Source organism: Podarcis erhardii (genome assembly GCF_964252035.2).
Source record: "Podarcis erhardii genome assembly, chromosome: 14".
NCBI lineage: Eukaryota > Metazoa > Chordata > Lepidosauria > Squamata > Lacertidae > Podarcis > Podarcis erhardii.
Genome location: NC_138503.1, coordinates 47,929,714 through 47,942,999, shown reverse-complemented (window position 1 = coordinate 47,942,999; position 13,286 = coordinate 47,929,714). Strand labels below are relative to the sequence as shown.

Below are 13,286 nucleotides of genomic sequence, written 5' to 3'. Positions count from 1 at the left end.
TAAGGGAAATTCCCTTATTCCGAATAAGATTCCTCACAAGAAAATGGAAAAGTTGACAGCTATGCTCGTATGGTGCCCATAAAAGAGGTACCCCTGCTCAGTTCCTGTTTGTGCTGGCTCAGCCTCTCCTACATTGAGCAAGTTTTATGGGATGTCTGGATTTCTCTCCTCTCTTCTGAAAATAGAAGCACAAAGAGCATGGCGGCGGCGGATGTAGGTGTCCCCCCCCATTCCCCCATTGATGAAGGCTTATGCCTGGACAGTTGTGAGGTCCTGCCTCTTTTTCTTCTCCTTTAAATGTGTCAACCATTTTTGTGGAATGCCACACTGCACGGCAGCCATTTTGTGTCACCTTGCACCTCCACACCCGCCATTTTGTGACTGGCAACCGTGGCACTTTTTCAGAACTCCAGATGTGCCCCCAAAAGGTTGGCGACCCGTAGAAAATATTCCCCAGAAATTTGCATAACATTTTTCTTGTCAGAGTTCACAACAGAAAGGGAAAAAAAAGCCCTTGGTGAGGGTTCCATGAAACTGCCCCCATGTTTTTCCTTTCTTCACCTGAGATTGATTCTGGATGTTATTCATTTACTCCTGAGTCCAGTGAAGGAAAAAAAAAAAGCCCCAATCCTTAAATAATTTACTATTTATTTGTTTTTTGTTTTTTCCCGTCAACTTCGGAAATCACTTTCATTACGTTCAGCCCTCGTTGTGCACTTTTAAAGTTCAGATTATTGCAACATTTAACCTGAATTCCATAAGAAAACAGACGGGGGGGGGGGAGGGGAGGAGAAAGAAAATTAAAAAACAAAAACAAAAAACCAAGAAAACTCATCACTTGAAATAGATGTAAAATAATAAAAAAAGGACAGATTCTGTACCCACAAGAAGAATGAATAACTTATTGTTATTGCACTGGCTACAATTCAGTAGTTATTTTGGTTTTCATCATTTCCTGTAGCAAGGACACCAAATTTTAAAAAAATAATAATGAAAAAGCAAAAAGTGGAACTGTTAGAGACATACCAAAATGTTAGCTAGTAGCTCAAGCCCAAAAAATGGCTGGTTAGGGAAAGTGGAGAAGAGAAAAAGGGAGAGGTATATTTGGGGCAAAAATGAGAGAACCCTAAGCACTGTAATGAAGCTTCCACTGAGAATCAAACAATACACCACCCAGTTGAGAATCTTATGTTAATGCAAAAGAAAAGAAAAGATTATCTGCTATAGGGTGAGAGGATAAACAGGTTCCCAATCCAGCTAAAGTTTATGGCAACAGAAGCAGCAGTTCTCAACGCACTTTACTAGGAAATAACTCCAATCAAACCTCACAAAGGCTGCGGATTCTATACACACTTACCTGGGAGTAAGTCCCACTGAACTCGGTGGGGCTTACTTATGAGTAGGCATGCATAGGATTGCACTGCAAGTGGTTCTAATGCAGACAGTCACGCTTAAAACGATGGGGAGCAAGTTAGCCGGTTTCAGCGGGAGTTAACTGGGGCTGACTTTAGTCGGATCAGGGCCACGGTGTCTAACTTTGGAGTAAACATTCATAGGGTTGGATCTGCGAGTTCCACTGGAAGCCACAAGAGGCTTCAATGGGACTTAAATGCGACTAACTGTAGCTGGATCAGGTCCAGTGTTCGCTATAAAAATATGTGCATTAGGAAGAGAAGAGTTTTCACGTGAATGTTTACGTTGTGTTGTGTTTCGTGTGTGTATGTGTGTTTTTCTTTTTTATTTCTCAAATACATTATTTTCTATTTATAATAACTGCTGATATACAGACAATATACAACTTGCATCTCCTGGGCACTTTCACTTCCCGTGACAACTTCCCGTGCAATAATAAAAGGTGCCGTTTCGAAAAAAGTCAAAAAAGGTTTGTTTCTTTAAATCCTATTTTTTTCCCTTTAAAAAAGATAAAACAAAGGCTCGAAACCCAAATCAATGTGATCGAGGCCACGCAGGGAGGTGGGGGTGGTTGGGGAGGGGGAGGGGGAGGGGGGAGGAAAAGAAAAATTGGAAAAGCCACTCCGTGTGCCGCTAGGAAAGGAAAAAGAAAGAAATCTCCTTTCCTTACCCTGAACCTTGTTGCTGCTTCTCTTTGATTTTTTTTTTAAAACAACTACAACAAAAACCTTCACAGCGCTTAAAGAGAAATGACAAGTGTTTTGGGATAAGCGTCGGCCACGGACTCGCGGCTTTTCAATCTTTTTTTCCACTTCGAAGCCACTTGGGTGGCAAAGCCCTTTTAAGTTCACTCTCGACCTCCCCCCTCGGAAGCTATACTGGTTCGTCCACCTCTTCCTCTGTTGCTGTGATCGCAGGGACCAGTCCGTGCTTCCGGAGGAGGGGGCTCCTAGTCCCACCAAGAACCTCTTGGCTTTGCTCGGGGTTGCTGAGCTGCGCTTGCGAGTGGCCCATCTTTTGCAGTTCCAGAGCTGCGCTGTCGTCGCCGGGCCGGGAGTCCACAGAGGCAGGCGTGGCTTGGCTGCAATCCAAGAGGCAGTCTGGGAGGGCCCCTGCGGTGGAGCCAGCCTCGGTCTGCTCGAAGGAGAAGTTTGGGATGGTTAAATGTTCTCCGCGGCAGGCGGGTGGGCCCCGGCGCTCTGCCTTGGAACCCGGATCTCCGGGCTGGTTGTCCGCAAGGTCTAAGGAGTCCCTGTAGGCGGTGGATTCGCACGACGGGGTCCTCCTCCTCAGCAGGCTGTTCTCGGATGCTTTGGTACGTGTGGACGTGTTGCCTTCTTCCTCCACGGGAGGATCTATAGAAATGCAAGGCGGGCTCATCTTCTTTTTCCGCCGGACGCCGTGGATGTACTCGGACTCTGGCTGGATGTGGAGAGGGAGCTTCCTCTTCTCCTCCGACGACTCCGCGAAGCTGCGGTCCCCGTCGTCGACAAACGGGCAGATCTCGATGGAGTGCCGTCTTTGGTCATCCGCCCAAGTTGGCTTGGCCAAGAACCCTCGCGTGTCAACGCTGTAAAACTTCTTCAAGTCTTTCTCTTTGCCGTTGCCGCCTAAACTGGTTGTGCTGCAGTTCTTGAGGGGGACGGGGGACGGGGCGGGAGAGGCAAAAGGGGAGTCAGCGGGGTCGCTGCCGTCCGGCTGCCCCCGCCAGTCCCTCGCGGAACTGTTGATGTGGCTGACCTCTTCATCGGCCAGGTCTGAAGATTCAAAGAGCGAGCTGTCTGGGTTGCTGTTGCAGCTGGACGGCCTGCGTGGGATAGTGTGCTGGCTGAAAGTGTGTTTGCGGGTGCAGACACTCGAGGGCCTGTGGGGTGACGCATGGGGAAGGGGAGGTGTCCCAGGTAGAGATGTGGGGGCAGGGTGAAGCAGAGGCGGGCCCAGGATGCTCTGGGACAGCATCTTTGGTGGGAGGTTCTCGCAGGGTTCAGCTTTAGAATCTGCATTTGGACCTTCTAATGAGTCCCTCTGAATGGCCTCCTGCAATACACAAAGAGAAGGCGAACAGAGAGGAAACTGGCATTTCAGTATAAAGAATGCAATCAGATATATACACGGCAGTTCTCCCCTTCTCTCATAATACTAGAACTTAGCGGGGACGTCCGATGGAGCTGAATGTTGGAAGATTCAGGATGGATGAAATAAAGTACAACTACAGAATTTGGTCCCACAAGATGGAATGATGGCCACCATCTTGGGCACCTGTGAAATAAGCTTAGACACATTCATTGGAGATTGGGCTATTAGTTAGCTTATTAGCCATGATGGCTAAGCTTTCCCTCTACTATTCCTAGAAATCACAACTGGGAATTTGCTGTCACACCCAGGTCCTGTTTCCCATAGGGACCTGGTTAGTTGTAGTAAGATCAGAATACTTGACCAGATAGGTCACTGACCTGACCCAGCAGTGCTTATTTTTAGTTATTATGTCAGGGCTACGGCTGGGTGAGATCTGGTTTTCAACATTGTGATATACCACCAGCTAAACATCATGATATACCGATATATCGCAATGTCTGAAATTAGGATGGAGCTATGTAGAGGCATCGGATGGCTTCACAGTTTTCCCTGCATCGTGATTTTTACATAGCACATACACACACCATGATTCACAATATATCGCCACGTCAAAATTTATGAAACCGATATCACAGCATGGGTTTCAAACTGGTTTGTGGCGACATATTGATATATCGCTCTGCCCTAGTCAGGACCAATTTCAGGTGTGGGGAAGCCTTCAGCAACATAGTCTTGATGGGCCTTTGGAGAGAGTAGGCCTCATTTGCCTTCCAAGGGTCTAAGGGGATTGGTGTGGTGTTGGCAAGGTCTACGGGCAGTTTGTGGGGTGGGGGAGTTGGTGAGTGGAGTGAATGCAGACAGATATTTTGGTAGTAGTGATGGTTTCTGGGGAGAAAGCAAAGATGTGAAGCTTGTTTTTTGAGGAGATGTCCAGTCCTTCTCCAAGCCAGTTGTGCTTGCCTTACTTGGGTCACCTCCTATAGGTGATGAGAAAAGTAGATATAATACAGAATGGAGAATGAGAGATGACTCGAGAAGCCTGGAGAATGGGAAAATGCAGGTGTAGGGAACTTTGGGTGCTTCTAGATGTTTATGGATCGAGATATGGATCAAGATATGGATATGCTCGTACCCCTTCCAATCTGCGCCTCATCCCGAGGGACGAGGGTAGGGTGAGCAAGGATTACTCACCTCCGTCACTGGTGCTGTGCAATGCCAGGTCTATAGGCAACAAAACCGCCACCCTGCGAGATTTCTTTACCTCACAGGGGGTCGACCTGGCTTGTGTGACGGAGACCTGGGTGCGCGAAGGGGAAACAGTTACCTTACGAGAGATGGCGCCCCCGGGTTTCTCCGTCCTCCACCAGTTGCGGACTGTGGGCCGGGGGGGAGGGGTGGCATTATTAATCCAGGAAGATTGTCCTTTCAGGGCTCTACCATTGCCATCGATCCCCGGCATTGAATGTGTTGGCCTAGTGTCGGGCTCCGGGAGAGCTTGGCTGTCTGGCTGGTGTACCGGCCACCTAGGACACCAGCAGCCACCCTGTCAGGCCTGCTGGAGGCGGTGGCCGGCTGTGCCTTGGAGTTCCCTAACCTATTGGTATTGGGGGACTTCAACATCCATGCTGATGCCACTCCCTCCTCACAGGCTCTGGACCTGGTGTCTTCCATGGCGACACTAGGGCTCTCCCAGTTTGTTTCGGGCCCCACACATCAAGCAGGCCACACGCTGGATTTGATCTTTGGCGTAGCTATAGATGTGATCATGTCTCCTTCGATGAAGGTGCCATGGTCTGATACTACGCTCTGAAAGCCAGGATTGACTTTCCACCCCCACCCTGCTTAGGTGGCGAGCCGATTTGGGCTCACCCGCAGAGGCTGATGGACCCTGATAGATTCTGCCAAGCCTTGCGGGACCTTGCTCCCCCTGGCGACTCATTGATTGAGCTTGTTGAGGGCTGGAATATCCAGCTCCTGGCAGCCATCGGTGAGATCGCACCGAAGCGCCCCCTGCGACCCCGCAGAAACCGGGCTCCCTGGTTTACCGAGGAGCTTTGGAAAATGAAGCGGGACCTCAGACGGCTAGAGCGAGTATGGCAGGGTGCCCGTGACAGAGCCTCAATAACATCTTATAGGGCTTTTATGAAAACCTACGAGATGGCGGTGAAGGCTGCTAAGAAGTCTTACTTCTCTGCCTCCATTGCATCCGCTAGCTCTCGCCCGGCGCAATTATTTAGTATAATTTGGTCTTTAACGTCCTTTGACAGACAGCCAAATTTAAATAACAATTTGACACACAGCTGTGAGGCATTTGCGAGCTTTTTTGTGGAGGTCTTGTTGCTCCGCCATGACCTCCCTGCCAATTTGGATACAATAAAGGAACTGGAGGCCCCTCGACTGTTCTCAGGTCCAATATTGGACCACTTTGACTGGATATCCCCAGCCGATGTGGACAGACTCCTCCGAGCTGGAAAGAGGGTGGCGCTTGGGGGGGAATTGTCATCGCGCCACTCCTTGGTGTGTGGAGTACCTCAGGGTGCGATACTCTCCCCGATGCTTTTCAACATCTTTATGCGCCCCCTCGCCCAGCTTGTCCAGAGTTTTGGGCTGGGTTGCCATCAGTATGCTGATGACATCCAACTCTATCTGTTGATGGATGGCCATCCTGACTCAGCCCCAGACACACTGACCAGATGTTTGGAAGCTGTGGCTGGATGGTTACGTGGGAGCCGGTTGAAGCTAAATCCTTCGAAGACAGAGGTCCTGTGGCTGGGACGGGACGATATGGGATTGGGGGGGCAACTCCCATCTCTTGCGGGGGCGCAATTAGTGCCAGCACTGTCCGTTAAGAGTTTGGGTGTAATCTTTGACACCTCCCTTTCCATGGAGGCGCAGATTGCAGCTATAACAAAGGTGGCATTTTTCCATCTCTGCCAAGCTAAGCAGTTGGCTCCTTACCTCTCTCGCCCTGACCTAGCTACTGTGATCCACGCGACGGTAACCTCCAGACTGGATTATTGTAACTCGCTCTACGTGGGGCTGCCCTTGAGACTGACCCAGAAACTCCAGCGGGTGCAGAATGCTGCAGCGAGACTCCTCACGGGGTCTTCGCTGCAAGATCACATTCACCCAGTGCTATACCAGCTGCACTGGCTCCCAGTGGAGTACAGGATCAGGTTAAAGGTACTGGTTTTAACCTTTAAAGCCCTATACGGCCTAGGACCCTTGTACCTACGGGACCGCCTCTCCTGGCATGTCCCACAGAGAAACTTACGGTCTTCAAATAAAAACATCTTGAAGGTCCCAAGCCACAGAGAGGTTAGGCTGGCCTCAACTAGAGCCAGGGCTTTTTCGGCTGTGGCTCCGATCTGGTGGAACACTCTGTCACAAGAGACTAGGGCCCTGCGGGACTTGACATCTTTCAGCAGGGCCTGCAAGACAGAGCTGTTCCATCAGGCCTTTGGTCTGGGCACAGCCTGACTACCTCCCTTGGCAATCTTCGCGGAGCTCTGGCCCAATGGTTGCCAGTGGCTTGATTTGAATTAATTTTATAATGAAATGATTTTAGAGTGTTGTGTTGTGTTGTATTTTTGTACTGTTTTATTGTTGTTAGCCGCCCTGAGCCCGGCTTCAGCTGGGGAGGGCGGGATATAAATAAAATTTATTATTATTATTATTATTATTATTATTATTATTATTATGAACTACAGCTCCCACCAGCCCCTGCAAGAATGGCCAATAGTTCAGGAACATCTGGAGGCTCAAAAGCTCTGAACACCTGGGATAACGGAACACACGAGACAGCCCCTTTTGCCCCTTTCCCTTTCCTGAGGTACTGTTAGCCAAGTTATAGGGGAACCGTTAAATGCTGAGGTTTCCAACCTGTCTACAGAGCAGCCTGTTGAGACTGGGAGATCGTGGAGCAGCTTGTGGTGGTAGAAGCTTCCATGGACCTCCCCCTTCCTGGCGAGGGGGCGGGGTGGTTGGACGAAAGGCATCCCGTGGGATCCTCAGCGAAGAACAAGTCCCCACAGGCTGGGAATGAACAGAGGTGATGGACCCTAGAAGATAAAGAAAAGGCGTCGTTTCAGTCAAGAGGCTTTGAGTGATGGAACTATTTGCAAAAACTCAAAGCCAGTCAGCTGGGGAACCCACAAGAAGAGATGTTTCCAACAGCTATCACAACAAGCATTGCTTACCGTTTGTTCTAGCACCTGGAAGTGAGGGGAGGTTTGTGACATGTTAAATGAGTGCATTGGTGGCTCCGCTAACCTCCAGATGTTGATGGACCCCCAACTCGCACCAGCCTCACCCAGCCAGTGGCCAGGGATGATGGGAGTTTGAGTTCAGCAACATCTGGAAGACCACAGGTTACTCACCTCTGTCTTATTGCCTTATGGCAGGCATGGCCAAACTTGGCCCTCCAGCTGTTTTGGGACTACAACTCCCATCACCCCTAGCTAACAGGAGCAGTGGTCAGGGATGATGGGAACTGTAGTCCCAAAACAGCTGGAGGGCCAAGTTTGGCCATACCTGCCTTATGGATTCAAAGTGATGGCTTGCACCCTAGGAGACCACCTCTGTTCCACCTAAGCATTGAAAGTCTATTTATACCACCTGTGTATCTGATCTCTTGCTTCTTGAATAAAGGACAGGATAGAAATGTAGGCCCAAACATCTGAAAACTGAGAAAGTAGGCGACCCCTTCCTTTCACTTTTTAATCCTTTATGTTTGCCCGGTGCCCACTGTGGTAGGTGGTCTGGTTAAATCTCCAGAGAAGACAAAAGTATAGAATCATAGAAATGTAGTCCAATCCCCTTCAATGGAGGAATAGAACAGTCCCCCCGCAATCCACTCTGGTGGTTTTGTAAGCGTGTTGTGTTTTATGAACATGACATGGGTCTTTTCCGAAAAGCCCAAGGGCCCCCACAGATGCCATACCTCTTGGTGACTTGTAGGAATAGGCCTCTAACTCCACCTCATGGAGCGGGAAAGGGCTTTTGGCTGGCACCACAGGGCGGAACATGTAGCTGTCGTTGGGTAAGGAGTGCATCCTGGCCACCGAGATCTTGCGGACGGTCAGGAGGTTCTGGGGTTCACCAATACCAGCAGCCGCTTCCTGGAGATCACCAAGAGAGGAAAGCACTGAGATGTAGGGGAAAGACTGAGAAAGCCTAGATCTCAAACCTGGACACTGATGAAACTCTCTTCCTCTGACTATGAGTGAATTTGCACGACGAGCTGGGCTGAGTTTGATACTCTACATAGGTAGCATCCTACACGACCCAAAGGTGCCAGTTCTGGGTGGGAGTTTCACACTGGGTGTGTGGTGGCACAATCACACTGCTTGCAGTGTGATTTTTCCAGCACACACCCAGCATGAGACCCACCCAGAACTGCTACAACTGGGACCTACATAGGTATGTGCCTAGGACCCATGTACCTATGGGACTGCCTCTCCTGCTATGCCCCACGGAGGACCTTAAGGTCCACAAATGACAACATTTTGGAGGTCCCAGGTCGCAAGGTTGTTAGATTGGTCGCAACTAGGGCCAGGGCCTTTACAGTACTGGCCCCGACTTGGTGGAATGCTCTGTCACAAGAGACATGGGCCCTGCGGGACTTGACATCTTTCCGCAGGGCCTGCAAGACACAGCTGTTCCACCTGGCCTTTGGTTTGGACTCAGTCTGACCCTTATGTTTTCCCTCCCCTTATGGTTTTGATCTATGGGCTACTTTTAAAATGAAGCTGCATTTTAAAGTGCATTTTAACCTGTATTTTAAATTGGTTTTCCCCCCTATTATGATTTTACTGTAATTTTACTGGTGCTAGCTGCCCTGAGCCCGGCTCTGGCCGGGGAAGGTGGGGTATAAATAAAATTCTTATTCTTATTTCCCCACTCTGACTTCTCGTATACCAAATTATTTGCCTCCTGACCCATCCTCTCTTTCATTGCCACCTGATTTCAGACTCTTCTTCTTCCAGATGTTTTTGAACTACAAGTGCCATCACCCCTGACACATTGGCCATGCTTGCTGGGACTTATGAGCATGGACGCCCAGAAACATCTGGAGGGGCAAAGCTTCTCCACACCTGGTGCAAAGCTTCCTATGGCCTTGCTCTCACCCCATTGCCATTCCCCATTGCCATTCCCCATTTATGCAAGCTTCTCTCCTCCAACTTTACCACCACCAACCCACCCGAGAGTCTCTTGTTCTCTTAAATCAGTGGTTCTCCAGGGTTGTAGCATGCCACAATGGTGTGGCAGGAGAGGATGGCAAATGTGATAGGAAGATTCAAGGACAAAGAAGTATTTAAATAGTTCACCGTAGTGTAGTGTAGTATCAAGAGCAGAAAACAGAAAGACTTCTTTGTGTTGATGAGAGTTAGTTTGTCTCAAATAAGACCTAATATAATTGAGATTATCTTTCAAAAGAAAGCTCACACCTCTCGTTGAGTCTGTATAAATATGTAATGTACATATGCAAGAGGCTGGTTCATATTTTGGGTATGATTCATGTTCTTATGTGGCAGCATTGTTTTATGTTTCCTGGGTGTCCTACAATCGTACTGTATTATAAAGTAGTTGTGGTCTATGTTGTAAGTCTAACACTACTAGCAGTTCCAGTTACAGATGGGTAGCCGTGTTGGTCTGCCATAGTCAAAACAAAATAAAAAAATTTCTTCCAGTAGCACCTTAAAGACCAACTAAGTTAGTTCTAGGTATGAGCTTTCGTGTGCATGCACACTTCTTCAGATACACTGAAACAGAAGTCACCAGACCCTTCTATATAGTGAGAAGGTGGGGAGGGGACATAAATCTGACATCAGGAATCACAAGACAGAGAAACCAGTAGGAGAACACTTCAATCTCCCAGGACATTCTATACAAGATCTCAAAGTAGCTGTTCTATTACAAAGGAATTTCAGAAATAGACTGGAAAGAGAAGCTGTTGAATTGCAACTTATTACCAAACTTAAAACCATGGAGAGACCTGGTCTGAACAAAGACATTGGATTCTTATCTCATTATACATGACAAAGCCATTTTTCACCTTCTCACACCTTGCTTTTTCCTGTTAGACCTATTGCAGTCGTTAAGAGTCGTCAACAGGCTTATCACAGCTATCTGCCAATCACCCAATCCCACCACCCTTCTGAGTAATACCCCTCCCCACCTTCTCACTATATAGAAGGGTCTGGTGACTTCTGTTTCAGTGTATCTGAAGAAGTATGCATGCACACGAAAGCTCATACCTAGAACTAACTTAGTTGGTCTTTAAGGTGCTACTAGAAGGATTTTTTTTATTTTGTTTTGACTACTAGCAGTTGTTTCTTTTTGTTTTCCAATGTATTCCTTATCAATAAAAAATTTTAGTGTGGCAGGAGCGGATTTTCATACGGAAAGTGTGGCCCAGGGAAAAAATTCGAGAACCATGGTCTCAAATGCTCTGCTCATCTTCCCTTGTTGACCCTTAGGCCTGGAACTCCCTTCAGGATCCTCTGCCAGATCTTCAAAACGACCCCAGCATTTATTCCTTGCTGCCCCTCACCCTGAAATACTCTCCCAGATCCTCAGTTCCCTCCCAGGTCTCTGAAATGAGGCCACACATTTAACCCCAAGCCCCACAGAGCCTCCTGATCCCTCAAATGACTTTGCTCTTTGCTTCCCCCCCCTTCCCATGACCTCCCCAAATCACTGCAAGGAGTGACTTATCCTTGCTTTCTTCTAAATCCTTCCTCTAAGTCCACTTTCCCTGTCAACTTTTTGCTTAACCCCTCATCGTTCCGCCTCATCTGCAACAGTTCCTTCCTCTGAGGAATTCTAAAGCCAGAAAGCAATTTCAATAGGTTCCACATATCCCTAAATCGATATTTCCTCCCACCCTGGAGTGTTCAAAATGCTGAATGCACATTATGTGAGAAAATACCGTTCTCATTCGCTTCACAAATCTCCGAGGAGAGACCCTGCCATATGGCGTCTCCCTCCATAAGCTGAATTGTCTGCCATGCTTTTCCCACAGAGCAAATTTACCCCGTGAAGAAGAAAACCCGACACCTTTGCCCCCACACCCAGAAATCCCGACAGAACAGATTTCCCCACAGTGCCAGAGGACGCCACAAAACAGAGCGTTTCCACAGAACAGACATCCACAGCAGCACCATGTGTTTGGTTTTAGATGGTTGCGCTTCTTTACAAGAATCATGCCTCTGACGTAGCCACAGCGGAATAAATAAGGCGGGAGCTAGATGCGGCGATGCAAGATGGCACACTTGTAGAGAGAATGGACAGTTGTGACTGTGGGGGTGGGAAACAGGAGGAGAGACTTGCTGGCGGCCATTTTGAGAGGCCTATCGCTCTTTTCTGCCCATAGAGAAAAATGGTAATTGTGGCAGCAGGCATGGGAAACAGGAGGAGAGACTTGCTGGCGGCCATTTTGAGAGGCCTACTATCGCTCTTTTCTGCCCATAGAGAAAAATGGTAATTGTGGCAGTAGGCATGGGAAACAGGAGGAGAGACTTGCTGGCAGCCATTTTGAAAGGCCTACTATTGCTCTTTTCTGCCCATAGAGAAAAATGGTACTTGTGGCAGCAGTCATGGGAAACAGGAGGAGAGACTTGCTGGCAGCCATTTTGAGAGGCCTACTATCGCTCTTTTCTGCCCATAGAGAAAAATGGTAATTGTGGCAGCAGGCATGGGAAACAGGAGGAGAGACTTGCTGGCAGCCATTTTGAAAGGCCTACTATCGCTCTTTTCTGCCCATAGAGAAAAATGGTAATTGTGGCAGCAGGCATGGGAAACAGGAGGAGAGACTTGCTGGCGGCCATTTTGAGAGGCCTACTATCGCTCTTTTCTGCCCATAGAGAAAAATGGTAATTGTGGCAGCAGGCATGGGAAACAGGAGGAGAGACTTGCTGGCGGCCATTTTAAAAGGTCTACTAGCACTCCTTTCTGCCTCTTCAAAAGGGCTCCCCAAACATTTCAAGCGGTTGATGGAGGCCCATCCCATCCTCAGTTTTCATTGCATTCCTCTCAGGAATGCAATAGAAGCCGTGGAATTCAATTCCACATGAGACTGGGCAGGCCCATCCGTCGCTATTTTTAAACAGACCTTGAATCCCCCCTTCTTCTCTTATGTCCTGCAGACACTAATGCAAAATGATGTTGCGGATTGACTTTGTACGTTTTTGAATGTTTTTGCATTGGTTCTTGGTAGCTGCGGATTGTTGTGAGGCAAATATTTTAATGGCTCTATGTCACATTGGGGGAATTGCGTTTTAAATATGCTTGTAAGCCGCTGTGTGAAGGCGGTTCTCGAAAAACAAGATTATGAATTTATGAAATGAGAATTAAAAAAGCACATTTATCATCTTCAGTTCTTTCTCTGCAAATTTGTTCTGTCTCTCAAATTCACAGCTGGTGTGACTAGTTCCCTCCTAACAATTCCATGGTCACATCCAAACCATACATGCAAAGCCCTTGGGAACTGCAGTTTACCCCTCACTGAGCTATAATTCCCAGCACCCTCAACAAGCATGTGATTTAAATGTATTTTGGGGATGTGATCCATGTGACAAATGCCTGAAAAGAGAAGGGAGAGGGAGAGGGAGAGGGAGAGGGAGAAGTCTGGCTCTGCCTTTAGGCAAGGTGAGGTATTAATGGAGTCCCATTTGAGGGCAGCAAATACTCAAATTATGTAGTTTATTTTGCTACCACAGAGGAAACTATTCGCAGCTTCCCTTTGGGCAGCAAGAGGCCACCATCCAATGAAACAGATAGGCAATAGGTTCAGG

The 13,286-nt window shown here is 48.1% G+C and overlaps 1 protein-coding gene across 3 annotated transcripts in view; it reads right to left on the bottom strand.

Moving 5' to 3' along the window:
- Positions 1-627: 627 nt before the first annotated feature.
- The window catches only part of CACNA1H (calcium voltage-gated channel subunit alpha1 H), a 375,780-nt gene continuing 363,121 nt past the window's right edge, over positions 628-13,286 (bottom strand). For all 3 annotated transcript variants that reach the window (XM_081839451.1, XM_081839453.1, XM_081839452.1), the window contains 3 exons: positions 8,432-8,609; positions 7,372-7,550; positions 628-3,450 (listed from right to left, as the gene is read on the bottom strand). In XM_081839451.1, the coding sequence (XP_081695577.1) occupies positions 2,287-3,450; positions 7,372-7,550; positions 8,432-8,609 (1,521 nt within the window). In that variant the 3' untranslated portion in view covers positions 628-2,286. The remainder of the gene's footprint in view (positions 3,451-7,371; positions 7,551-8,431; positions 8,610-13,286) is intronic.